Source organism: Meles meles, chromosome 7, assembly GCF_922984935.1.
Source record: "Meles meles chromosome 7, mMelMel3.1 paternal haplotype, whole genome shotgun sequence".
In the NCBI taxonomy this organism is placed as follows: Eukaryota; Metazoa; Chordata; class Mammalia; order Carnivora; family Mustelidae; genus Meles; species Meles meles.
Window position 1 is genome coordinate 107,437,781 of NC_060072.1, and position 26,934 is coordinate 107,464,714.

Here is a 26,934-nt window from a genome sequence, read left to right on the forward strand (position 1 = left end):
CCTAGAGGGTATAATGCTAAGTGAATGAAGTCAGACAAAGACAAATACCACATGATTTCACTCCTATGTGAAATTTAAGAAATAAAATAGAAGAAACAAAACAAAACAAAACAAAGGAAGAAGAAAGAAACAAACAAAAAAACCAAACTTTAAGTGTACCAGAACAGGTTACCAGAGGGAAGGTGGGTGGGGCCATAGGGGAAATAGGTGAAGGGGATTATGAGTACACTTACCATGATGAACACTGAGTAATACACAGAATCATTGGATCATTATATGTGTACACCTGAAACTAATAAAACACTATTATACTTGAATTAAAAAAAAAAAGAAAATATAACAAGAGGAGTTATGTACCCTACAGGATATTAAGTTACAAAGCTAAAGGAACTAATTATGATATTGTTATGGGACTACCTAGATCACTAAAACAGAACCAAGCCCACCGACTCCAGCAAATATGGGCCCATGGAGGTATGAATAGAGTAGAATCACAAATCACTTGGAGAGACTCCTAATAATGACGTTGGGTAACTTTTTTACTACAAGGAAAAAATATATAAATTTTGAATTCATAAAAATAATCTCTAGATAATCTGAAGCTCTAGCATTCAAAAAATCCTTTAAAAATATAAGAAAGTTGGAAGCCACTATATGACCTCCTAGTAGAACACAATAATGGACATGATACAATGATCTGACTTAATAACAAAAGACACTTCACATTAAAAAAATGCTTAATAAACATCATGTAAAAGGTAAGTAAACTGGAAGATATTTGCCATGTTACTCTGCAGCTGACTAAGAAAAAGCCAGAGTCCAACAGTAAAACCGAGCAAAGATCATACACCAGCGATTCACCAGTGAGGGGATCCTGTCAATACACATGGAAAAAATGCCGGGCTCGTTAGGAATCATGTACAAGCTCATTACAGCAACATTATACTTTTCACTCATCACATTCATAGAATTTCATCAGACAGTATCAAGTGTGACAGAAATGTAAAAAAATAGGAACTTTCGAATATTGCCAGTGAGATGGAAAACCAGGTCGGTGACTCTTAAGACCCATTTGACTTTTGTCAAACTGGAGATGCACATTTCTTATGCCACTGTACCAAGAGAGAGGCAGAAGGCTGTTCCCTGAAAGAAAATACTGAATATACACAAATGTCCACTACAGGAGAACAAATGAACAAAATGTGCCACGTGTATTTAATAGAATGCAGTGATACTAAGTACATCCATACATATCAACATAGATAGAGCCCCATGGCATAGTAACATGAACATACAGAATACAGATTAATGATATGTATGTACATTTGAAAAAACACTGAAGTAATACCGTTTCCTTAGGGTCCAGGTAATGGTCGGGAATGGATGAATGGACACACAGATGCACCATGGTGGTCTCTGCAGAGTACAAGAGGGCATGGCACTGGGGGGACTAGTTAAAGGAACCTGACATACATCGCAGTGTGTTAACGTCTTTAAAAAAAAAAAAAAAAAAAAAGGAAGGGGGAAGTTATTACTTCTGGATGGTGAGAATGCAGACATTTATTATTATTCGTCCTTTTCGATTCCCTTTTCAAGTTTCTCACTTGCAGAGTCCTCCCTCCAGTGCCCAGCCACGTGCTCTCTTCTAGTGCTGGCAGGAGAGGCAGGGATGGAGCCAGTGAGAACAGTGTTAATACTGAACTTCACGTAGGACTTACAGGCTGTCCACAATAAATTTGGACTACATGTGATTTTGGCCTTCACCAACAAACTTTAGTATTAATACTCTTGTAAAGTGAAACTCACAGCATTCATCAGCATGATAACTTAAAAGCAAAGTACATGGAAAACACTTTCATTTCGGTGAGGATTTTTTGAGGGGCCAATCTTGAGTACAAAATTCAGTTAACCAAAATCCCTTTGCTCTGGTGCCATCTGGTGGACAAAGGAAGCATTACACCCCCACAAATCCCCACAGGGGGGTTACTAGAGCAACATTCTTTCCAAGGAAGCATCCCCCTTCCTTCTGAGGTTACTGTGTAGTTTGCTAGTAACCACTGACTCTCATCAGCCTTCCCCAAACTAAATCCTTCAGCTTATAAATTGGTTGAGAAAGAGCTGCTCTTTTATCTTCTTTTGCTCAGAGATTCCTTCTTCAATGTTTCTTAGTCAAATGATGCTTTCTGTTCTTCCTCACCAGACCAATCTGCAACCATGATCTCAATTCATCCATATTTCAAACCCTCCATAGTAAAAAATTCTAACAGTTGATTTCTATATTAAAAATTTCAGTGTCATTTTGTTTTATACAAAATGGAGGATGGTTAAGAATTTTTAATTTAAAGGACTTTTAAAATACAGTATGTTCTTATTATAAATATGCAATGGGAATTATAAATAGTTCCTTCTTTTAAGCACTGGGTGATATAGTAAAAAGCATACAGTATCTTACCAAGAGCCAATAGAACAGGCTAGATTTTTCAGATATAAAAGAAAAATAACAACATAAAGAAAAAGCAAAAAATTAGTTACAAGGTCATGAATCCCTCAATTTGCAATACTCAATTCCTTGCTCCATTTACAATCCAGATATGTAACTGACGAGGGTGGTAAAATTACTTTGGAAAATGCCAAGTGTACTCAAGACAAAATAAGTCAGTCCTAAATGGTTTCCATTAGTGTTCTCTGTGGCCATGATTCCATTCAAGCTTTATAACCTGCTGTAATAGCTTTTTAACTGTTTCCAAATCAGCATTAGCAGAGGATGGAAACAAAAAAAAAGCCAAAGGCACTCCCTCAGAAGTTCAAAATTGCTAGATTTTTATGTAGATTTAAATTCTAGCGAGTTTCAGTCCCTCCATTCAGATGATCCTGTAGGTACATACAAACACACTGGATTGTTGGATTCACTTCTCTTCCTTTCTCAAAGTTTACGATAAAGAGACTAATCCCTGTGTTGGGACTGACTGACATAAATTCGGATTTGTTTAAAGTAGAGGGTAAGGAACACTTAAGGTCAGTCAGAAAATAATTAAACAGGCTTTTCATGTAAGCGCCATGACTCACAACTAAGACACTGGCGACTAATCCTGGTGCATCACTGTCTGAATTAGGTTCGGAGGCACAGGTTTTTCCTAAAGGAAATATCTCTGCCAGAGAAGTTTCCAGACAGTTGCTTGGAGCTCCTTGGGAGAACTGTTCATTCTGACCTGCTTCTTGCAGGATCAGTTGACAAAGAATATCGAAAAAGTCTTTTCCACGCATTTTCACCTACAAGAAATTAAAATAAAATGGCATTAATGACTGTCTTAAAACACAAACATAAAACACGACTGACTGGATTTTTCTAATAGGTCAACAGAAGGATTACAGAAGCAGGTAAGATTCTGTTTCTATTCATCCGATCAGCAGTAAATGCCTACCATACTTCTGGAATGATGGAAGCACATTGGGGGACACCAAGATACGATTTCTAATTCCTCACCTCAAAGCACTTACAATCTAGTTAGGGCGACTTACAACTAAAAAAGAAGCCCGTCGAAGTGTTAACCAGGTAACCGCATCTAGAGCACATCAGTTCGGTTAGAGCAACCACCACCAAGGACACAATGTCTTGCCTTTACTAAACGAACAGAAAGTCCTTCCAAGAAAATTATGAAAATAAAAAATAGAGGAAGCAATTCCTAATAATGCAATTCAAAAGCAGAACACTCCAAAGAAAGGCAAGCGCGGCGATGGGGTCACTTACAGAGCTAAAGACACAGGAGGGAGAGGCTTGAAGATTGCGAGTCTTGAATTATTTTGCCTCGAGTGTTTTGCCTACCACTCTCCTTGAACAGCACCCCACTGCTCTCCTGCCTACTACTAACACTGCTGAAGGTACCGCTGCACATTCAAAGACTTTTCTTCAAGTACCATCTAATAACACATGTCCTTTAAGTCCGGTGTTGGCAATGACTGTCAACTTAACAGTAAATAAGAAAGACAGCTTAAAAAGGAAAAACAAAAACACGACACAGAGTTGTTTTAAGAACCAAACAACGTTCAAATAGCTTAGCTAAGATTTAGAGATATTTCATTTACAAAAGAAACCCAATTTTAGCTACTTTGATGTTGGCAAGTTCATCCATGTGGCAAGTTGCCGCAGGGCTACGTACCTGGTCTAAGGTCTCTCCTCCAGGTGGTGTGAACATAGGGCATTCTTCCCCAGCTGCTTTGGCCATGGCCCTTAGCTCACTTAGGGCCCTGCCTTCTGCAACCCCGTATTTCTGCAATGGTCCAATAGACAAAAGTGCCTCAAGTGAATTTGCGATACAACGATTAAGTACATGCTTGCGACAAACTTGGAACAATCATTGTGGCAAGAAGCTTGGTTTCCTTCCACTTTATTATACCTTTTGAACTGATAATGAGAACATGCTCAGTAGAGGCTACAAGCCCTAGGAAAGACAGCTGACACCTTGAATTGTCCACAGTATCCAGATGGGTTGTACGGAACAGCACACTCAAGGAGACAGTGGGGCTTTACTGGACAAATACAGAGACTTGCACAGACTCCAGGGCTAGAGATTAACACACGAAGTGCACCATGATTCAGTCAGTCACCTCCTATCCATACGCACTATCCGTACTCTCTCGTTTGATCCTAACAATGGCACTACGAGATGGGTATCTTCAGCTCCATATTCATAAATGGGAAAGCGGAGTTTCAGAGAGGTTAAGCAACTTGCCAGTATTCCCACAGCCAATACAGTGGAGCTGAAATTCAAACCCAGATCTGTGCGTTTTCAAAGCTCATTAGCTCTTTGGATTCGTAGAGACTGAGCCACAGCCAGGGACACAGAGGTCACCAAAGAAATGCAAGTGACCAAGAAATAGGAAATCTACCTCACCAGGAATCTATAATGTAAAAATTAAAATGGCATCTTTCAGAAGCTATTAAATTAGAAGACCGAAGAGACTACCAGTTGCTAGAGTCTATGTGAGAAAAACTTTCTCCTACATTGTTCATGGAAGTATAAACTGGCACAGCTTTTCTAGAGGGAAATTTAGCAATATGTACAAAAGGCTTTTTAAAAAAGTACACACTCAACAATTCCACTTCTAGGAAATGCAGTAGGTGTGTGCATGAAGAACTACAAAGAAGGTTTATTCAACATTATTTGTATCAGTGCAAAATCTGGTCACAACCCAGGAGTCCATCAGCAGTAGCCATGCCATATCCACACACTGGAATCATGTAGTCACTAATTAGATGATCATATCCATGTGCATTTATTAGCACTGAAATACACAGGGAGAAGAATTAGTTAAAAAGAACACATAGAGGGGCACCTAGATGGCTTAGTCAGTTGAGCATATGACCCTTGATTTCAGCTCAGGTCGTGATCTCGGGGTCATGAGGCTGAGCCCCGCGTCAGGCTCCCCGCTCAGTGGGGAGCAGACTGCTTGAGATTCTCTTCCTCTCCCCCAACTTGTGCTTGCTCCCCCCCTCTCTAAGTTAAATAAATAAATCTTTTTAAAAAACACATAAAGTAGGGGTACATTTAGAAAATGCGTACACAATCAGATAGATAGACTGACAGACAAACATGAAAAACAGTCAAGAGCACACATACCAAAATGTTCAGTTATTTGTGCAGGATAGAAATTTTTAACTGTATTTTTCCCCAAACTGTTCTTACTTTTAATTCCCTACAATGATAACAGATTACTTGCATAATAAAATATTTAATAAAATATTGAGATAAATCATTCGTTATGGTTCACTGATGGTGCCCCAAAACTCTAACATCATCATCAGACAGAAGTCCTACAACGAAATGTTCTTTTTTTATAAGACCATATGCACAGTTGTCAGGTGCTCTTCCAGTTCTCAAGTTCAAATTCTCACATCCTCACCTGTAACTGGAACAACCTGTATTATAAAGGAGAACACTAAAAATCATTACTTGGTTTGTTTTTTTAAGAATAGAAACATGCATTCATTAGATATTCCGTGCTGGAACACATCAGGCAATGAGGCGAGAGTGGTGAAGAGAACAGGAGGGACACGCAGCTCCCTACCCTTGCTGAGACCGCAGTGTGTGGGGTACTGACCTAGAGCAGTAAGGGAACAGTGCCGTGATGGAAGGAACTACTGGACATGGACACACACAGCAGAGATGGCTAATGTGCATTTGTGGGGGCTGCAGCAGGTCGAAGCCTTGGGGTGAACGGAAGATGGCCAGGTTTGGAGAGCATGTATCCCAGGCAGAGTGGAGTACAGATTCAGAAGTGCAGTGAGGAAAGAGCACAGGGTGTTTGGACGATTCTGAGCAGATCCACAAGAGGCCTATCACCAGCGGTCCAGAACACGGAATCCAGGGCCGGGTGGCCTCAGTCTGAATCTGAGCTGTGCCACATACTAACTCTAGGATGCTGGGCGCAGACTTGACCTCTGTGTGTCTTGCTTTCTGCAGCTGGAAAAATGAGGTTTCTAAGTCTTCACAACGGGGGAGTGTTGTGAAGATTAACAAACCTGCAGGAACTGGAGCAGGGCCAGAGTGTGGGGAGCACCGTGTGAATGCTCGCTGATATTATTAAGGCTGGGCACGGAGCACAGGGAAGAGGAAGGAGGCAGATGGAGGCAACAGATCATATCCTACAGCATGCTGACAAGCCAGGCTGGAGCTTGGACAGCCTCCTGAAGGTAAAATGGAAACAGTGAACTGTTCTACACAGTTGCGCAGCAACCACGTTTTCCAGACTACTCTGGCTGCAGCACGGAGATCTGATGAGAAGAGCGAGAGCAAGTCAGAAGACGGGAGAATCGCTGTTCCTGGGAGCTAGGGGACGGAGGACACTGAATGCACAGGACAGCAGCAGCGGGTGCACAGAGGGATGGGGCATTCAGGAACTACAACACAACAGCAGAACTGACAAGACGATGGTAGGATGTGCAGGTGGGAGGCAAGTGCACATCAAGAATATGTGGTCTGAACAAATGGGTAAAAGCAGGGGCTGGGGAGAGACAAGGGGGTGTGTCCCACTGAGCCGCGGGGCACACACGCAGAAATAAAAAGTAGGTAGTTTGATACGTGAGCTTAGGCAAGAGATCTCAGCTGAACATATATATATATGGACATCCACTGAGATCACAGGAGAGGACGGAGCTACTTGGGAAGAGAGCACGGAGTGAGGAGAGACGGCCGGGCCAACGCTCCCACTCTCCCCACTGTGGGTGACAGGCCCCGGCCAGCATTGCACCGAACTCACAATGCTGGTTTAGCACTGGGCCAAGGCTTCTCACGCATAGAGTGAGCCTTTCTGAGCAGCAGCTCTGAGCAAGTTATAGTGTATATTTTGGATGAGCACAGAGAACACGTGCAAGTTATGAAAAGCAATTCTTTAGAGATGCCCTGCCATTCAACGTTGTTCCCCAGGTACAGAAGAAATCACAGGGCTGCCAGGGACATCAGCCTGCTTACAGGCCTGCATTGGAGCAAAAACTGCCGCTCTAGGAGGAGACGTGGGGTCAAATTGCAGATCTGCAATTGAGGTGTGGCTTTAGCTAGATCACCATTTCATCAAGATTCGTTTCTAATATATATAAAATGGGCACAATAGAGTCTATTGAAGCTTAAACTCAGGAAGTACGATAGGGAGGCTGAGAAGAGAACTTTGCACTTTTACGTTAAACTCTCCTGCACTAGTTCTCATGAGCATACTTTGCTTTTACAATGCAGGATGCCTTCCTCACACAAATTCAATAATTACATAAGATACTATGTATGAGCATATGTAACAGCCACGGTCACACAGCAGGTTCTTAACATGTGTTAGCTGGTTCCACATCCCTCACAAGAATGCATCAGGTAGGGTGCCTGGGTGGCTCAGTTGGTTAAGCAACTGCCTTCGGCTCAGGTCATGATCCTGGAGTCCCAGGATGAAGTCCAGCATCAGGCTCCCTGTTTGGCAGGAAGTCTGCTTCTCCCTCTGACCCTCCCTCCTCTCACGCTCTCTCTCTCTCATTCTATCTAATAAATAAATAAAATCTTTAAAAAAAACAAAAACAAAAATGAATGTATCACATAGGGGCGTCTGGGTGGCTCAGTCGTTAAACATCTGCCTTCGGCTCAGGTCTGATCTCAGGGTCTTGGAATCGAGTCCTGCATCAGGCTCCCTGCTCAGCGTGAAGCCTGTTCCTCCCTCTCCCACTCCCCCTGCTTGGGTTCCCTCTCTCGCTGTCTCTCTTTCTGTCAAGTCCATAAATAAAATCTTAAAAAAAAAAAAAAAAAAAGAATGCATCAGATAAACTGAGGTGATTTACTGTTAACTCATGGCAAGGAAGAATATGTAATTAAGTTACTTACTCTTTCTCGAAGTCTTGAATCATACTTTACTGTCAAATCTTTGCAAACATTGCTCTTCTCCAAAATCCCATGCACAGTCTGAAAGCAGAAAAACAACAGTTTCTTTTCTCATAAAAATAGTCATTCTGGCCAAAATGTCAAAATACATCATAGTAAAAACAACAACAACTACAATCTGAGGGCACCTGGGTGGTTCAGTGGGTTAAAGTTTCTGCCTTCTGCTCAGGTCATGGTCCCAGCACCCTGCCACTGAGTCCTGCATCGGGCTCTCTGCTCGGCAGTGAGCCTGCTTCCCCCTCTCTCTCTCCCTGCTTCTCTGCCTACTTGTGATCTCTCTCTGTCAATAAATAAATAAAATCTTTAAAAACAAAACAAAACAAAACCTAGAGGGGTGCCTGGGTGGCTCCGTCCATTAAGCATCTGCCTTTGGCCTAGGTCATGATCCCAGAGTCCTGGGATTGAGTTCTGAGTTGGGCTCCCCACTCAGTAGGGAGTCCACTTCTCCCTCTGCCACTTCCCCTGCTTGTGCTCTCTCCCTCACTCTGTCTCTCAAATAAATAAAATCTTAAAAAAATAACAATAATAATTTTCCTTTGTGAAAGTTGCCTCTCTTCTGTACTGCTCACCCTTTGTCTCTTCACACCAATTTGGATATCTCCTTCTGCACTACCTTCTAGTTCAGAGGTCAGCAAACCATAGCCCAAATCCAGACAGTGGCTTGCTGTTGTGAATGAAGAGCTATTAGAACACAACTGCTTACATATTGTTTGTGGATGCTCTCACAGTACAACAGCGGAGGTGAACAACTGTGACAGAGACAGAGAGCATACAGCCCATAAAACTTAAAATATGTACTATCTGGCCCTTTACAGAAAAGGTTCCAGTTCATTAATTCTCCATTCAGGTGTGCCTACATTACTGTTAAACCCATCTACCAAGTCTTAATTTCAGTTACATTTTCCATTCTAGAATTCACACCTTGTTCTTCTACATCATTTCCAGTTGTCAGCTGAAATTCTCAATGCTATTTTTTCATCTATGCGTTCAACGGTTATTTTAAAGTCCATGTCTGGTAACCAGTTATCAAAGAACTCTTACGGCTGTCTCTGTTGTCTTTTGTTTGGGCTCATTTTTGTTCACATTCCTTTCTCTCCTGGTGTGCCTGGTTACTTTTGATCGGCAAGACATGGTATTTGCAAAACTGTAGAAATAATTTAAGTCCACTATCTGCCTTTTTAATCCCCTCCCCACAAACTAAACATTGTCATCATTATGGTTCTCTGTTATCAATATTTGTTTACCTTTACCTTTACCTTTACCAATGTCTTTGCTCACCAATCTTTTCTGAAACTCAGACCTCCATTCTGGCACTATTTTCCTTCTTCAATTATCCTTTCAAAGTTTCTTTATAGCCTGTTTGTCCAAAATGTCTTCATATCACCTATACTTGAGAAAATGTTTTGCTGGGTATAAAAGTCTAAGTTAGTCTTTATTATCACTCAGTACATTAAAAATAAAAATTAATTACTAATACTAACAAATTTGTTGAGAGTCTAATACTGGCCATTAGTGGATGATGTTTGTCCTTCTTATCCTCTGGAGCTTTGCAATTTTGTTATTGTAAGCATAGATATGCGTTTCTTTTTATTTACCTTGACTGGGATTTGTCACACTTTCTAGAACCAAGAGTTCTGGAAAATTATCAACTGTGACTTCTTTGACCCCTTTCCCATTTTAATATCTCCTTCTAAAAGACACCAGACTTCATCATTTCTTGATTTCCTTTAAACTCTTATATTTTAATCTGTTTATTACATTGTGCTACATTTCAGTTACTATCTTGCATTTACTTATGAGCTAGCAACTATTTCAGACATGTTTAATCTATAATTCAGTACATCCACTGAGGTTTTCATTTTTGGTTTATTTACTTGTTCTGTATTTTTAAACCAATTTTATTGAGGTACAATTAACAACAACAAAAAATACACCTATTTGAGTGTACAATTCACTGAGTTTTAAAAAATGTATACACCTATCTAAATACCACCAAAATCAAGATATGGAAGAATTCTGTCACCCTAAAAGATTCCTTCGTGTTTGTCCCAGTCAATCCCTCCCAATCCTGTCCCCTGGCAGTCACGGATCTGCTTTACATAACTGAAGATCAGATCTGTCTTTTCTAGAGTCTCCCATAAATGGAATCCTCCAATATGTACTCTTCTGTGCCTGGCTTTTTTTGTTCAGCGTATCTTTGAGACTCTTCCATGCTCCTGCTGATCTGTAGTCCACCGTGTGAAGGTATCACAGTTCATTTATCCATTCACCTACTGTTGAACACAGGTGATCTGATTCTTTGCTTATTAGAAACAAGGGTGTTCAAAAGTTACATACAAGTCTTTCTGTAAACATACGCTATTTCTCCTGCATAAATTCTTAGGACTGAAATTGCTGAATCATATGATTAATATATGTTAAACGTGCACTGGTTTCTAAAGTAGTTGTTCATTTTACATTCTCACTAGCAATGTAGGAGTTCTAGTTGTTCCACAGTCTTTTATCTTTTCCATTTTAGGCAGTTTCAAAAGTTTGTGTAATAGTATCTTACTGTGGTTTTAATTTGCATTCCCATTAAGATCAATTCTACCTAGCATCTTTTCATCTGCTCACTGACCTTCCATATTGTCTCTTCTTTTATAAAGTGCCTGGTCAAATTCAACTCCATTTGAAAGTGGGTGTTTGTCTAATTACTGAGTTGAAAAAAAATTAGATAAAATTTAGATGAAAAAATTAACCTAGGGAGAAGGCAGTGGAGTTATGGACATTGGGGAAGGTGTGTGCTATGGTGAGTGCTGTGAAGTGTGTAAACCTGGCGAGTCATAGACCAGTACCCCTGGGGCTATTAATACATTATATGTTAATTAAAAAAATAAACAAAATAAAATAAATAATAAATAAATAAATAAAAATAAAAAATTAACCTAGATAATTTGTCAGCTATATACACATGTTATATATGTAATATACACATTTATAATTTTCTCCCAACTGCATCTTGTTTATGCTTTGTACTAAGAAACCCTTATAAAGATTTTTTTTCTGTTTTCTTATAGAAGATATATAGATTCAGCTTTCAGATTTGTGCTGAAATCAACTATGTTAATTTTTGTGTTATAGGAGGAAAAGGCCAAAGTTCATGTTTTTCCATACGGATAGCCCATTGTTTCAGGACATTTTATTGAAAAGAATACCTTTCATGTGCTGAATTACCTTGGGACCCTTGTCAAAACCCAACTGATAAAAAAGATTCTGACTTCCAGGGAAAATGGTGGAGTAGGAGGAACCTAAGTTCACCTTCTCCCATGGGTACAACTAGGTAACATTCACATCAGTGTAAGTAACCCAGAAAATGACTCAAAGACTGGCAGGACAAATTCCACAACTGAAGGTAGAAAAGAGACCACACTGAGGACCTTAGGAAGGGCAGAGACGTGATGGGGAACAAAACAGACCCACAGGCCACCCACAGGCCACCCACAGGAGGGAGGGAGCCAAAGGCCTGGAGAAGGAAGAGAAACAGACCATCTTATCAGGAAGCATGGGAAGCACGCATGGGTAAGATAAATCCCTCACAACATTTGGCTTTGAAAACCAGAGGGTCCGAATTTTGTGAGTTCTTACAAATTTCCTGGCTTAAAACCTGGAATTTAAAAAACCAAGAGGATTGGCTCTGGGAGAGCCCTGAGAGCAAGAGCAAGCTGAGTCCAAGCCCTTAAAGAGACAGCACAACACACTGCCCAAGACAGAGCACAGAAGCAGCAGTCTGAGAAATGCCTGCGGCATACCGGAGAGAGAATTATTACTAATCTCAGAGCAAGTCCAGAGCAGCAGCACTCACGAGGAGACTCCCCCAGGAACAAATTGGGGCTGACACGTGCCATCTCCCGCCCAGGGGCCTGCGGCATTCACACATGGCACCCCGTGGGACCCAGCGAGGCAGGCGTTCGCTACCAACTTGCTAACTTACCACCCCACCCCCCAGCACCTTGGGGATCCACTGCCTCCAATATGATGTTGGCCCAGCCCAACCAGGGTGGTGCCACGGGTCTGGCAGTGTGTAAGGAGCCCTGGCAGTGGCCAGCACCACTCCAAAGTGACTCCTGCCCTGGACACATATCAGACTGTGGCCCCAGCAGTGGGCGGAAGGCAGATAACCGGTCTGCCAGCAGGCCCGGCCCACCAATGAAAGCTTCTTGGAGGACAACAAGGTGAGGGAGGAGGGGATCACCATGCAGTTTGGTGCTACCACAGCTCTGGCAAATGCCTGGTCTGACTCAACTCAAGCCCAAGGCGGTCCCACCAGAGTGGCCCACTAACAACACAGGGACCAACCCTGCCCACAACAGGCAAAGAGGGTCACTGCACATGACTGGTCTGAAAGCAAAAGTGGCTCAGCCAGGACAGCAGGGTGCCAACAGCATATAGGAGACATCCCTGAAGTGCCGGGTGCTGATGAAGAGGGGACATTGTGCTGCAGGACGCTAGAGGACCTCTTCGTCATAAGGCCATGACTTTCAACAGCAGCAGACGTAGCTGACTTTCCTAATTCATAGAAATAGACACAGCGGGTTATATAAAACAAGGAGACAGGGATATGTCCCAAATGAAAGAACAGCACAAAATCACAGCAAGAGACCCAAGTGAAATGGACATAAGTGACACAGCTGATGGAGAATTCGAAGTAACGCTCACATAGATACTCACCGGAGTTGAGAAAAAAGTGGAGGACATTAGTGAGGCATTTAACACAAAGAAAGAACCAATCAGAAATGAAGAACACACAAAATGGATTACTGGGACTTCATCAAGATAAATTCAATATTTATCTATCAATAACTGCTTTGAATGTGAATAGACTAAACATTCCAATCAAAAGAAATAGGGTGAGGGGCGCCTGGGTGGCTCAGTGGTTTAGGCCTCTGCCTTCAGCTCAGGTCATGGTCTCAGGGTCCTGGGATCGAGCCCCACATCGGGCTCTCTGCTCCGTGGGGAGCCTGCTTCCTCCTCTCTCTCTGCCTGCCTCTCTGCCTAGTTGTGACCTCTCTCTCTGTCAAATAAATAAATAAAATATTAAAAAAGAAATAGGGTGACAGAATGGATTAAAAAAAAAAACCTATCTATAAGCTGCTCACAAGAGACTCATTTCAGACATAAAGACACAAGCAGATTGAAAGTGAGGGGATCTAGAAACATTTATCATACAAATGGGTGTCAAAAGAAAGCTAGAGGGCAATACTGATATTGGACAAAATAGACTGAAACAAAAACTGTAATAAGAGACAAAGAAAAATACTATATAATAATAAACAGAACAACCCAACAAGAAGATAAAACTATTGTAAATATTTATGCATCCAACAAGAGAGCATGCAAATACATAAATGAGTTAATAACAAACGCAAAGGCAGTAATTGATAGGAATACAATAATGGTTGGGGACTTTAACATCCCACTTACATCGACAGATCATCTAAACAAAATCAACAAGGAAACAGTGGCTTTGAATGACACACTGGACCAACTGGATTTAACAGACAGATATATTTACAGCATTTTATCTTAAAACAGCAGACATTCAAGTGTACATGGAACACTCTCCAGAACAGAGCACATATTAGGGCACAAAACAAGTCTCAACAAATTCAGAAAGACCAAAGTCCCACCATATATCTTTTCTAACCGCAACAGTATGAAACTAGAAATTAACCACAAGAAAAAATCTGGAAAGAGCACAAATACATCTCTTTAACATGTTTAAAAGACATGCTACTAAATAATGAGTGAGTCAACCAATAAATTAAAGAGGAAACCAAAACATACATGGAGACAAATTAAAATGAAAACACAAGTGTCCACGACTTTTCCCAAGATTTTCCTTTGGGCTGCAGCAAAATCTAGCCTAAGAGAGAAGTTTATAGAAACACTGGCCTACCTCAAGAAGCAAGAAAAATCTCAAATAAACAACCTAACTTACAACTAAAGGGGCTCAAAAAAGAACAAAACCTAAAACCAGCAGAAGGAAGGAAATTATAATAACAGAAGAAATAAATGAAGTAGAAACTAAAAGAAGAATAAAACAGATCAATGAAACCAAGAGCTGATTCTTTGAAAAGATAAATAAAACTGATAAACCTTTAGCCAGACTCCTTTAAACATAATAATAAGGAGAGGACTAAAAAAGATCAATTGACAAAAAAACCCCAAACCAATTAAAAAAAGAAGAAGAAGAAAGAAAAAACCCACAACAATAAAATAGGTGTGGGTCTACTTCAGGTCCCTCAATTGAGGCTCTTCATTTTTTCTTTAAAGATTTATTTATTTATTTGAAGTGGGGGGCAGAGAGAGAGAGTAAGCATGAGTGCACACAAGTGGGGGAAAGGGCAGAGGGAGAGAATCTCAAGCAGACTCCCTGCTCGATCATGGGGCTCAATCCCACAACCCATGGATCATGACCTGAACCCAAATCATGAGTCAGACACTTAACCAACTGAGCCACCCAAGTGCCCCCATTTTTCCATTTTTAGTCTTGCTTCTTAATTTGGGGATGTTGTTTCTCTATTTCAAATTTCTATGACTTCATGTTCACTGACCTCTTCTTTAACAGTGTCTAACCTGCTAGTAATTCCCTCCTGTCAAATTTTCATTTCAGAATATTGTATTTTTGATCTCACGAAGATGAATTTGGTTATTTTGTATCTTTATTTCTTTCCTCATTATGTTCCTTTGAGCACAGATCAGCCTCACTGTTAAGGTGTGATTTGGTTCTTTCTATATCTTCTATTTCTTTCCTCATTGTGTTCCTCTGAGCAAAGATCAGCCTCACTATTAAGGTATGATTTTTCTGAAGTTTGTACCACATGTTTGATGTATTTAACAAAATCTCTCCACTCTGGATGGTAGCAACTCAAATGATTCCCAACCTGTGGGAGTTCTTGACATTGTCTGGCTTCTGGCTCCCCAGCAACTGTTCTCTTCCACAGTTGTTTTATACCTGGCCTCATGCAATTTCACCTAGGCACATGCAGACTCTAGTCCGCTAAGGATTTTAGGGGTTCTCTATCCATATTTCTAGAGTTCTTTCTCTGTGTATCTCCCTCTTCCAACACTCTGATCCACAATCTTTAGTTATTTAATCTCCCCAAATCCCAAGTATTGTCTTCTCAACTCACTGAGGCCACTGGCTCTATCTGGCTTCTCCTACCAGTATCAGAAAGTTGCATCAGGTGGAACACCAGGACAATCCAAGTCTCACCTCATTTGTTTCACTTCATTTGGGGATCACAGGCCCACACTATCTGAAGTCCAATGTCTGCAAACAGCTGTTTCACAAATTTTGTTCTGTTTCACTAGTGGCTTATATGCAGGCAGACTATATTCCAAACCTGTTATTCCCTCATGGGGAATTATTCACTCCATGGAGTCTTTAGAAATATATTTCGTTCCTTTTTAATTCTCTGGGGTGATTTATATAGTAAACTGTACTAATCTGTTCCCTAAAGATATTTCAAACATGTCTTTTATTTCTTTGTAGTAACATAGTTGTTTTCTTTTTTAACTGTGTCTGGATTCCAATATTTGATGTCTTTGTGGGTTAAATTCTCCTGTCTGGTGTTTCTGCTGGCTCGCTCTCATAAACCTTCTTTGTGTTTGTAAAGATACTTTGTTAGACATTTTCCCCGAGCTACTTTAATTTAAAAATTATCAAAATAAAGTACAAAAGTAAAATGAAAAGAAAGAAGTTCTGTTGGTGGGGAAGGAGAGGGATTGGGGATGGATGGTATCTGCATGTGATTGAATTTCCTACAGATTCTGGAAGCAGTTTTTAAGGTTATAACTGTTGAGACTCTTGACTCATCAGTCTTAACCTTTACTTTAAACTTACCTGCTTCGTCCTCATGAGGTCACTGGAGAAAACATGAGTAAACTTCACTTTATTAAGAAATATGCCAGCAGCAGCTGCTTGTTTAAATCCAGTTTCTGAAAGAGGCTCATCTACTCCTTGCCCTGTGGTAGTCAGAGAAGGAACAAGAACACTCAAATGTAAATATAACCGATGCAATTAAATCACATGTAAGCAAATACAAATAGAATTTATCTACATTTTATTAAAAGATTTCCTCGGGTACTCTTCTATATAATTTTTCAGAGAACCAAAAAAGTAAGTAAAATTAAGCTATAATCCTATAAAGGATCAGGTTTTCAAATGTTTCCCAAAAGAATGTCTGCCTAATGGTAATCAGATGATGATGAGAATATTCATTTGTCTCCAGCTCCCCTCTCTCATGTCTGTCCATCCCTTCATTAGCTGTATTTTATTAATGCTAGCTATGATCTTATGTTCTCAACCCAGGTGCTGCATTCGCAAGGTAGGATCCTCACCTAAATAGTTTCCCTTCTTTACCTCCACTGCCCAGATGTTCAATATTGTATTATTTCCCCTCACTCTTGTTCCCTTCCTCCTTCCTTCCTTTTCCTTAACAACAACAACAACAACTTTGGAACCTTCATTTTCAGGAGAAGGGCTAAAGGGTCCTCCTATTGCAAAAGAACTAAATGGTTATATATGTGTACGTGTGTGTTTGCTGCTCACAGGGTCTAAGGAAAATCTCTAAGAAGAAATGTAAAGCAACCAAAATACCCTAAGCTGAAATCTGAATATTAGCATTAAAAATATGGAGTTGCCAGGATATCAGCACAAGCAAGGGAGCAGCTGGGGGAGGGAGACTGCTGCATGGCACAGCAAGGCAGGGAGGATTGAACTCCACATTCATGGAAGCCAGAGATCCTACAAGGAAGCTAGTATAGTTTCAGGTCAATAGTATATATTAAAATCTAATGTAAATTTGCTTCAGAGCAAATCTGACTGAATAAAGGCTAACAAGTTTCCTACCAAGAGCAAATAATAGTCAGTCATTAACTTAACATACAAGAAAACAACCCATCGTGAATGAAAGTCAGCAGAAACAACAAAAAGCAGATTCAGAATTATTAATACTTCAGACATTGAAATCAGCAGATACAGACTCCAAACTGTAAATAAAACATAAGGATGGAATCCCAAAAATTAGCAAGTAACAAGAAACCATCAAAAACAACCAGGGAGCTTTCTAAAAGAACCAGATGCATCTTTTAATAATGAAAAATATTATGAATTGCTGAGGAGGGAAATAACCCTCAGGGAATAAAGGGAGATTCAGTCACAGAAAGGCTTAATGAACTCAAAGACAGGGCTGAGGTATTACCTCATGTGCCATCACACATGAAGCACAAAGGAGATGAAACACATCTCACTTCTATTAGAGACATGAATGACAGAATGATATTCCCTAACATACATCTGACTGGAACTCCAGAAAGAAGAAAGAAAATGGAAGAGAGAAAATATGAAGAGATAATGGCTGAGAATTTTCCAGAAATGATGGAAAACATGAATCTATGGATAAAGAAAGCACCAAGCAGGATAAATTAAAAGAAAAAAAAAAAGTCCATCCTAGATATATTAAGGGAAACTATAGAATACCAAAACCAAACAAAAGATTTTAAAAGTAGATGCAGAGAAAGACTGATTGCTTACCATGGAATAAGATTTGGCTGAGAGAAGACTCCTTTTTTTTTTTTAATTAATTTATTTATTTTTTCAGCGTAACAGTATTCATTGTTTTTGCACAACACCCAGTGCTCCATGCAATACATGCCCTCCCTATTACCCACCACCTGGTTCCCCCAACCTCCCACCCCCACCCCTTCAAAACCCTCAGGTTGTTTTTCAGAGTCCATAGTCTCTTATGGTTCGCCTCCCCTTCCAATTTCCCTCAACTTCCTTCTCCTCTCCATCTCCCAATGTCCTCCATGTCATTTGTTATGCTCCACAAATAAGTGAAACCATATGATACTTGACTCTGAGAGAAGACTTCTTAATAGGAGCAATGGAAGCCAAAAACAAAACAAAACAAAAACAGCACAACGGTATCTTCCAAATGCTAAAAGAACTGTCAGTCTAAATTGTCTAGGCTAAAGAAGGTTGAATAGAATAGAAATAGAATTGCTTGGAATAAAAACAATTCAAACTATCTTTACCAGCAACTAATCTGCCTAGGGGACCTTTCAAAGAAGACACTTCAGGAATGAAGGTCTGAGATGGAAAAGAAATGAGGAGGAGAGAAACCAGTGAATATATATATATTTTTTTTAAAGATTTTATTTATTTATTTATTTGACAGGCAGAGATCACAAGTAGGCAGAGAGGCAGGCAGAGAGAGAGAGAAGGAAGCAGGCTCCCTGCTGAGCAAAGAGCCCGATGCGGGGCTCGATCCCAGGACCCTGGGATCATGACCTGAGCCGAAGACAGAGGCTTCAACCCACTGAGCCACCCAGGCGCCCCCAGTGAATATATTTGTAAATGTAAACAAACGTTGTCTAAATAACAAAGCAAATCATAATGCTTATGTCCTATGGTTAAAAAAAGGATAGAACTAAGATACTAAGCAACAGTCATATAAGTTCCTTGCATTTTGGAGGGAAAGGAGATAATTGATATTATACTTCATTAGATATGAATGGTAAAAATTTAAAGGTAACCATTGAAAGAATGGAAATAGGTTATCATTCCAACGCCAGTAGGGAAGGGGTCGGGGGACAGAACCAAAATCAGCTCCATAGTATTTATGAGGTAACACTTAAGACATCAGCGCCCAGAAAGGTTGAAAGGAAAGCAAGAGAAAAACATATACCAGGCAAATTCCAAGCCCAAAGAAGCTATATTACACTCAGAAATGCAAGACTTTATGATGAAAGTCTTAGGATTGGGAGGATATTATAAATAATCAATGATCCAATTCACTAGGAAGACAGAACAATTTTTAAACTTGTGTATGTGCCTAATAAAATATACTCAACTGTATCACAGCAGAACACATAAAGCACAAATTGATAGACTGTCAGGTACTAAACTATAAGTTGGCCATTACCATGGGAAATCCTACCTCTCACCCATAAACTGGTATTTCGGTCATGCAGGCAAATTAGTAAATTTACAAAATTAGCAAAGCATAGAAGATCTGAACAACAAAACAGAGGTTAATTATTTGACCTATAACTCCAAACCCAACAATCAGAAAACACAGATTGTTCTCAAGCACACAATGGTAGATGTATAAACACTGAGCATGTTAACAGATTTCAAAGAGTATCATCAAATAAGCCATCTTGTCAGAATACAAAATTTAATTGGAAGCCAATCATAAAAGATGAAGAGCAGAAACAAAAAGCCCAGTCATCCAGAAATTTTAAAAAACACTTCTAAATAATTCATGGGTCACTGAAAAAATCATAGTGGGAATTTAAGACTTCTGGTGCTGAATGAAATGACTACATATCAACACTGTAGTTATGCAACAAAAATGGTACCTGGAAATATATAAGCTTTGAATGTTTTAACTTAAAGAACTAATAAACATCTAACTGACAGGGGTAGGAAATGTACACAAAACAAATAGCAAAACCAGGTGAGACCACAAAAACTTGTCTTGCTGCTCCACCCTCGGTGTCTAATGAAATGAGACAGGTGAGCAGTACTAAAAGGGTGATAAGGCACAGGAAGTACAGAGGTTAATTTGGCTGGGGTACATGTCACTGGAAAACAAAGGTTCATTTAATTATCAGACTAGTTTTCAGAAGAGGGAGTAGGGCACCCTGGGTATGAAAATCAGGTTCTGCAAACTCCAGATGTCCCTAACCAAAAAAATAAAACTAAATGCTTTTATAATCACAGCACAGAAATAGCCTGTCTGGCTGAGAGTTTACCCAAGATATTCTTTAAAAGCTAGCCTTGCTGGATCATAGGGAGATTAAAAGGTCTGAACCCAAATTAGCAGAACAAGGGAGGAAGAATCTGTTCAGAATAAAGTAACAATCCCGCGTGAGAATAGGAATTCTCTTTTTAAAACCTCTTCTTTGTTACTACTAAAAATAATATAACTATCTTAGCTGAAAAATACCATTAACATCAGCCAGCAACCTTCATGTTTCCAAATATGAAATCATTTTAAGTTACAGCAGTTATATTTTAAGACCACTAGACTCAACATAACTCCTGAATCAGCTGACTGGGCACTTGAAGCTACCTATAAACAACTTGGAATCTGCTCTTTACATTCAGTTCACTTAAGAGACTTATTCCTCTTGGTGACCATCTGCTCTGATCATATTTACATGGTTATGACACTTTCTCTAAAGCTGTTCCCAATACAGAGCTGCCCCCCCGTCTTCCCTCCCCCATCCAATCTGATTAACTGACACATCACATTAACACTAAAGGAAAAAGCTAAGAGTATACTAACCTTGAATTATTTTTTCCTTGTTAAATCTTGTTTCACCACTAAAATAGAGAGGGTGGGGGAAAAAACTTTTATTACCAAATTAGGTTATTTTTTAAATGAGGAAAAAAAATCAACGAAATTATGTAAACCATCAAGGTAATGATATTCACAAAGGTAGCATATGAACTCTGTAGCATACTTTACAGTCTAACCTGTAAGCATAAAATGTGTTCTAAACTGCTATTTGCAACTATCTAATGTATTTAGTTGATGAGCTAAGAATTTCAACCCAGTGGATCCACACAAATTTAAAAATTTAAAAGTATAAGTCATGAATCTAATCGTAAGTAAACTGTAAGAAGAAAATTCTATTTAAATACATATGTAATTTTTATTAAATAATCTTGTGAAAATAAATACATTGACTAAAATTCTTTTTAGAAGCACGAGGAGGAAACTGTGAGTCCGTCTGTTGCCGGACTGAATAAGCAAGCGCCAGGGAACCTGAATTCAGTAGGAAAGAAGTCCACAAGCCTTCCAGATGCCCTGGCTTCTCCTAGTTCCTAGATCTCAAGCTGTTCTTTCTTGTAATGCTGACAACTATCTTGCAGACCACGCTGAAAAACTGAGGTTTGGGGACTGTGGTTTGAAGAATTTAAAAACCAAACCAATCAATCCTGAGGCTACCAGAAGAGGGTAGACCATCATTTGAGGCTGGAGGGGTAAGAAAGTGGAGGGGGATGTGCTACCTGGACCAGACCAGAGACAGCAGGGTATTCCTATAACAAAAGCAATCAAATACATGAAAAGCTATCAAGAACTGAGTGGAAAATTCTTTGAGGCCTTTCTATGTGCTAAGTAGAGCACCAGGCACTGGAAACGGAGACACAAAGACGGGTGGCGGACTGGGAGAAAGGAGCTGGCTTGTTCTGCGTGGACACTGGACACAGAATTGGAAATGGTAGGTAAAAATAGTGAATGGGTTTCTTCAGATCAAGTTGTTTCCTGATTTGGTATCAAATGCCCACTATTTATATGATTCTATGTCAATGAGAGGTGAAAATCCTTTAACATAAACTTCACTGCCACATAGCCAGCTGAGGAACAAAACTGCTTTGGCTGTATCCTTAGTAGCTCGGTTAGGTTTGGGTGCCTCTGATCTTCGTCTGTAAAATAGGGACAATAATAGCCCGATTGAAACAGAACTCTTGGGGCACCTGGGTGGCCCTGTCGGTGAAGTGTCCGGCTCTTGATTCCATCTCCGATCATGACCTCAGGGCTGTGGGATCGAGCCCATGCTGGGCATGCACTCAGGGTGTTGTCTGAGATCCTCTCTCCCTCTGCCCCTCACTGCCCTCCTCACCTGTGTGTGCGCTCTATGTCTCTCTCTAAAAATGAATAAAGAAATCTTTAAACAGGACTCTTGGAGTAAGTGAATGAAATACAGGCCAGGCAAACTGTATCGCAGGTAAAGGGTTTCAACACTGCTCAGCTTTTAGTAAGCACTCAATAGTTCTGTTTATAGGTCATTCTTGGTTGGACAGAGCTACCCAGAAATCAAAGAGTCAACTTAGTGCATTTTAAAACCTGTAGAAATTGTGAAATAAACCATAGAAACAAATAACATACCATAAAGCCGACATTCAGGTGACTCCAGCCAAGGTAACAGATCACCGGCCAGCCTCCTAGACCTTGTCTCTTTCTGATCACAATGTCCTCCCACCCCCAGTGGATCCACACGTGGACATTTAGATGCCCACTTGCTTCGCCTTTGTCCATGGCTTTCCCACCCATGTATAGCACAGATTAGTTCCCCTGTCCTTGAACCTTATAATGAATTGCTTCTGTGTTGCTTCTGATCTTTAACATTGTTTGCGAGATGCATCAGTATTGCTGAGGGTGGCTACTTACCTTCTCAAGATTGTATAACATGCGTAAGAGTTTACCAGAATGTATTTATATGTTCTATTCTTGATATCTACATTGTTTCCAGTTTAGAGCTAAACTGATAGGAATATCCTTGTAGAGAGTGCCTCAAATTCTCTAGGGCAGTGGTTCTCAAAGTGTGGCCTCTGGATCAGCATCACTGGCACTGTGGGAGGGCTTTGGAAATGCAAATTCTCAGCCCCACCCCAGACTCCTGAATCAGAAACTCAGAGGTTGGGGTCCAGTTAATCTGTGTTTTAATAAACCCACCCAGTGATTCTGATGCACATTCATGTTTGAGAAACACTCCAGCAATGACAAATGACTCTTTTTATAAGCAGTTTTATTGGAATACGGTCACACATGTGTTTGTATGTTGTTTATGACTTTTTTCACACTATACTGGTGGAATTGAGAGTGCATGGCTTGTAAAGCCTAAATTACTTCCTACCCTTTAAACAAAAGTTTGCTAACCCACACCTAGTGATAGAGGCCTAGCACTAGACTTGCTGAGCCACAGAGTATGCAAACATTCAGCTTTATTAGATGTTACTGAAGTGGTCATAGCAATGTACATGCCCCAGCAGCGTTCCACATCCTCTCCAACATTTAGCAAGGTCAGAGTTTCCCATTTGTGCGAATCTGGCACTAGAACAGTTTATCTCAGTTTGATCCAAATTTGTATTTCCCTGATTACTGTGAAGGCTCATCCCCCTTGCTCTGTTTTAAATAAAGCACTAGTTTAAAAAACAAAACAAAAGCCCTCACTTGGGACAGATTTACCCAGATCCAGAAAGGAACTCCATCAGACCTGAGAGTCAGAATCACAAACCCAGGCCTTGGCCTGGAACCCTGTCCCTTGTTTACAGAAATAATTGTTGGCCAAGCTCTACTTACAGCAGTGGTTCTTAAACTGGAGCGTGTTATCAAAATCCCCTGGAGGGCTTATTAAAATATAGACTGTTGGGCCCGGCCAATACGTTCACCTTCTTCAAGACCCAACACAGAGAGCCAGCTCTCTGTGGGAGTCTTTCCTTCCCAGCACAGTTCCCCACCTACCTATCCCATTTAACCCCCACAATGTTACACTTCCATTTTACCCAGCACCACTGTTATAAGTTACCACCTGTATGCTAATTCACTTTTTCAGTTGTGTGTCTACCTGCCTCCAGCTCCTTAAAGGCACAGCCAGAGGTTGCCTCACCCTAACATGCTCATTACCTGGAGAAAACCCCGGGAAATAATAGAACCTCAGTGTATGCACTGTGCCGATGGAAGGCCATGGAAATACCTACCCAAATAACAAATCTGTTTGCCCTTTGATCCAGCAACCCCATTACTGGGAATATGTGCATTCATCCATATTTAAAACAATTACCAGTCATGATATTATTTCTAATAGCAAAAGATGCTAAATAACCTAAACGTCCATTAATAGGGAACTGGTCGCATTAACAAATAGATGGTGGTGTAGTTACACAATGGAATACTATGTAACTGTGTTCCCTAAAAAGAGAGTGATTTAGGTAAAGACATGGAAAAATCTCCAAAATACAGTAAAGGGAAAAAGCAAGGTGCAGAATAATATTAAAAAATGTTACCTTTTTAGAAAGGTGGGAAATAAGAATAAACATTTGGACCTGCACAAAATAAAATAAAGAAAACACTGGAAGGATACATAAGACACTAATAAATATGATCATTGAAGGGATGAGAGGAGAAGAGGTTAAGACCAGGGAAAATTGTTTTGATTTATGTGGATGTAGCTTTAAAAAAATATACGACAGGGGTGCCTGGGTGGCTCAGTTGGTTAAGCATCTGCCTTGGATTCAGGTCATGATCTCCAGGCCCTGGGATAGAGCCCCACATTGGGCTCCCTGCTCGGCGGGGAGCTTGCTTCTCCCTCTCCCCCACCCCTGCTCATGCTCTCTCTTGCTATCTCTCTCTCTCTTACATAAATTACATCCTTTAAAAAAGATGTATAACAAATAAATTAATTTTCTCAGAACTATTTAGCACTGATTTGCCATTATTATCATTGTTGTAGTTAATATTAATATGTCTTATACTCTAAAATTTATTCAGAATCATACAAAATATATGTGAAAGAGGACATTAATCTCTACCATTCAGACAGATAAAGCATCCAGGGTGAGGATGAAGAAATTGTCATTTCTAATACAGAAAATGGTTCCCAAACATTGGGTGCACTTCCTGTCTCAGCCTCATAATCTCACTGAGATCAAGAATAAAAGAACTGCTGTTAAATAAAAATAATGTCCTCTTTAGAAAGTAGTAGCTTTGTAGCTGATTCAATTTCCAGCAAAATTCAAAGAATCTTCCCTATACCATGTTACTTTTATACAAGAACCTCAAAAGCTTCTGCCTACTTTATTGACTACCTTATGCTCTCCTGCTCATTTTATAACTTTAAAATCAAGGATGAGGAGAAATTTAATAATTTTTAAAAGATTTTATTTATTTGACACAGAGAGAGAGGGAACACAAGCAGAGGGTGTGGGAGAGGGAGAAGCAGGCTTCCCTCCAACGAGCCTGATGCAGGGCTCGATCTCAGGACCCTGGGATCGTGACCTGGGCCGAAGGTAGACGCTTAACAACTGAGCCACCCAGGCACCAGAAATGTAGTAATTTTGCCAGTGCAGGCTGTTACAAATACAAATTCAACAGATCAGAACTTTTTGTATGCTTGCTAAAAAGACAGCTCACAATTTTAGTTTAAACTCAATAGCTGATTTGGTAAGATGCAGAATAACATAAAAGATTCTTTTTTTTAAGATTTTATTTATTTATTTGACAGACAAGTAGGCAGAGAGGCAGGCAGAGAGAGAGAGGAGAAAGCAGGCTCCCCACCGAGCAGAGAGCCTGAGGCAGGATTCAATCCCAGGACCCTGGGATCATGACCCAAACCAAAGGCAGAGGCTTTAACCCACTGAGTCACCCAGGAGCCCCAATATAAAAGATTCTATTTTCAAAATGTTATACTATAAAAAAAAAATAGAATACCAGTACTCTGACGGTTTTCTAATGGTAATACCACACCATCCAACTATTTTTGACAAAGGGAGAAAAAAAGAGCAATGATATAATGAAGGATTTTATTTAGCTATAAGTTAATAGGGACTGCTGCCAACATTATTATATTATTAACAATTGCTGGCATTCTGCTGGGCATTTTTTGCCTTTAAATCCCTTTATAAATATTACAGAGTGGGAAACCTAGAAATAGAATTTTCCCCCAAAACTTTCATAAATATTTGGTTTTACAGCTTTTATCAGCTTTATCAAGAGGTTTATATAAATCCTTAAGGCAAATGTTTAAAAGTTTGTTTTGGGAGTAGGAAAGAAAAGTAGGTGGCTAAAATGTTTTACTATTAATCTACTTCCCTTAACCAAAGTTTGGCTTGTGATAGCGGTAGAGAAAGTAGAGGAAGCCAAAAGGTCAGAGGGACATATTTTGAAGGAGTCAGGAATAACACTACTCATTTTCAAAATCTGTGGTGTGATCCATTTCCAAAGCAGAACACCCGACTCTGCAAGAATCCAAAGGCTTATGCCAACAAGTTCAGTCTTATGACCAGCCATTTATAGGCCCTCGAAATATGCATCATTCATTTTGTAGGTTATTACACTGTTCTTCACTTCGAAAGGTATTGTATTTTGTTAGCTCTGGTTTATAGGCTATGGGATTTCTTTAGGAGTCATTTCTAAAACTTAATTTCCCAATCATATCCCTTTAAAGAATTCAAATTCAATCGACAACTACTGTTTGCCACAAGACAGAGATAAATCATAAGAAATTAGTAGAGTTGGGGGCATGTTTTCAAAATAGGTATGCTTTAGCATACACGGAAATGCAAAGCCTCACCTGATATTTAATCATGAATAAAGCTTTATCCTAATTCCTCTCTATCAAATAATTCATTCAAAAATATGGAAGATTTCAAGGGCTAATAACATAGAGACTCTCACTAGACAGGTTGGGGGGAAAAATGTAACATATCCAACTCATGATATGTTTTTGTTTATAAAGAAATTAGTCCTAGTTGTAAACGGTCTCCCAATTGATCAACTGTATTTTCAGAAAACAAATACCACAGTAACAAAACAATCACATAGATGTTTATAAAAGTTTACAGGTGACCTAGCATTTACTATACTTGCTTTATTAACGACCAGAACAATTATTGGCATTCAACAAAAAGTAACTGCCAATAGAGGTAGTGTAAAAAAAAAAAAAAAGAAACAGTTTTGCTATC

The 26,934-nt window shown here is 39.9% G+C and overlaps 1 protein-coding gene across 1 annotated transcript in view; it reads right to left on the bottom strand.

Moving 5' to 3' along the window:
- Positions 1 to 1,192: 1,192 nt before the first annotated feature.
- The window catches only part of TIGAR (TP53 induced glycolysis regulatory phosphatase), a 29,387-nt gene continuing 3,645 nt past the window's right edge, over positions 1,193 to 26,934 (bottom strand). The window contains exons 2-6 of the mRNA XM_046013356.1: positions 20,753 to 20,790; positions 16,297 to 16,418; positions 8,355 to 8,432; positions 4,158 to 4,268; positions 1,193 to 3,270 (exon numbers count right to left, since the gene is read on the bottom strand). Of these exons, the coding sequence (XP_045869312.1) occupies positions 2,839 to 3,270; positions 4,158 to 4,268; positions 8,355 to 8,432; positions 16,297 to 16,418; positions 20,753 to 20,790 (781 nt within the window). The 3' untranslated portion in view covers positions 1,193 to 2,838. The remainder of the gene's footprint in view (positions 3,271 to 4,157; positions 4,269 to 8,354; positions 8,433 to 16,296; positions 16,419 to 20,752; positions 20,791 to 26,934) is intronic.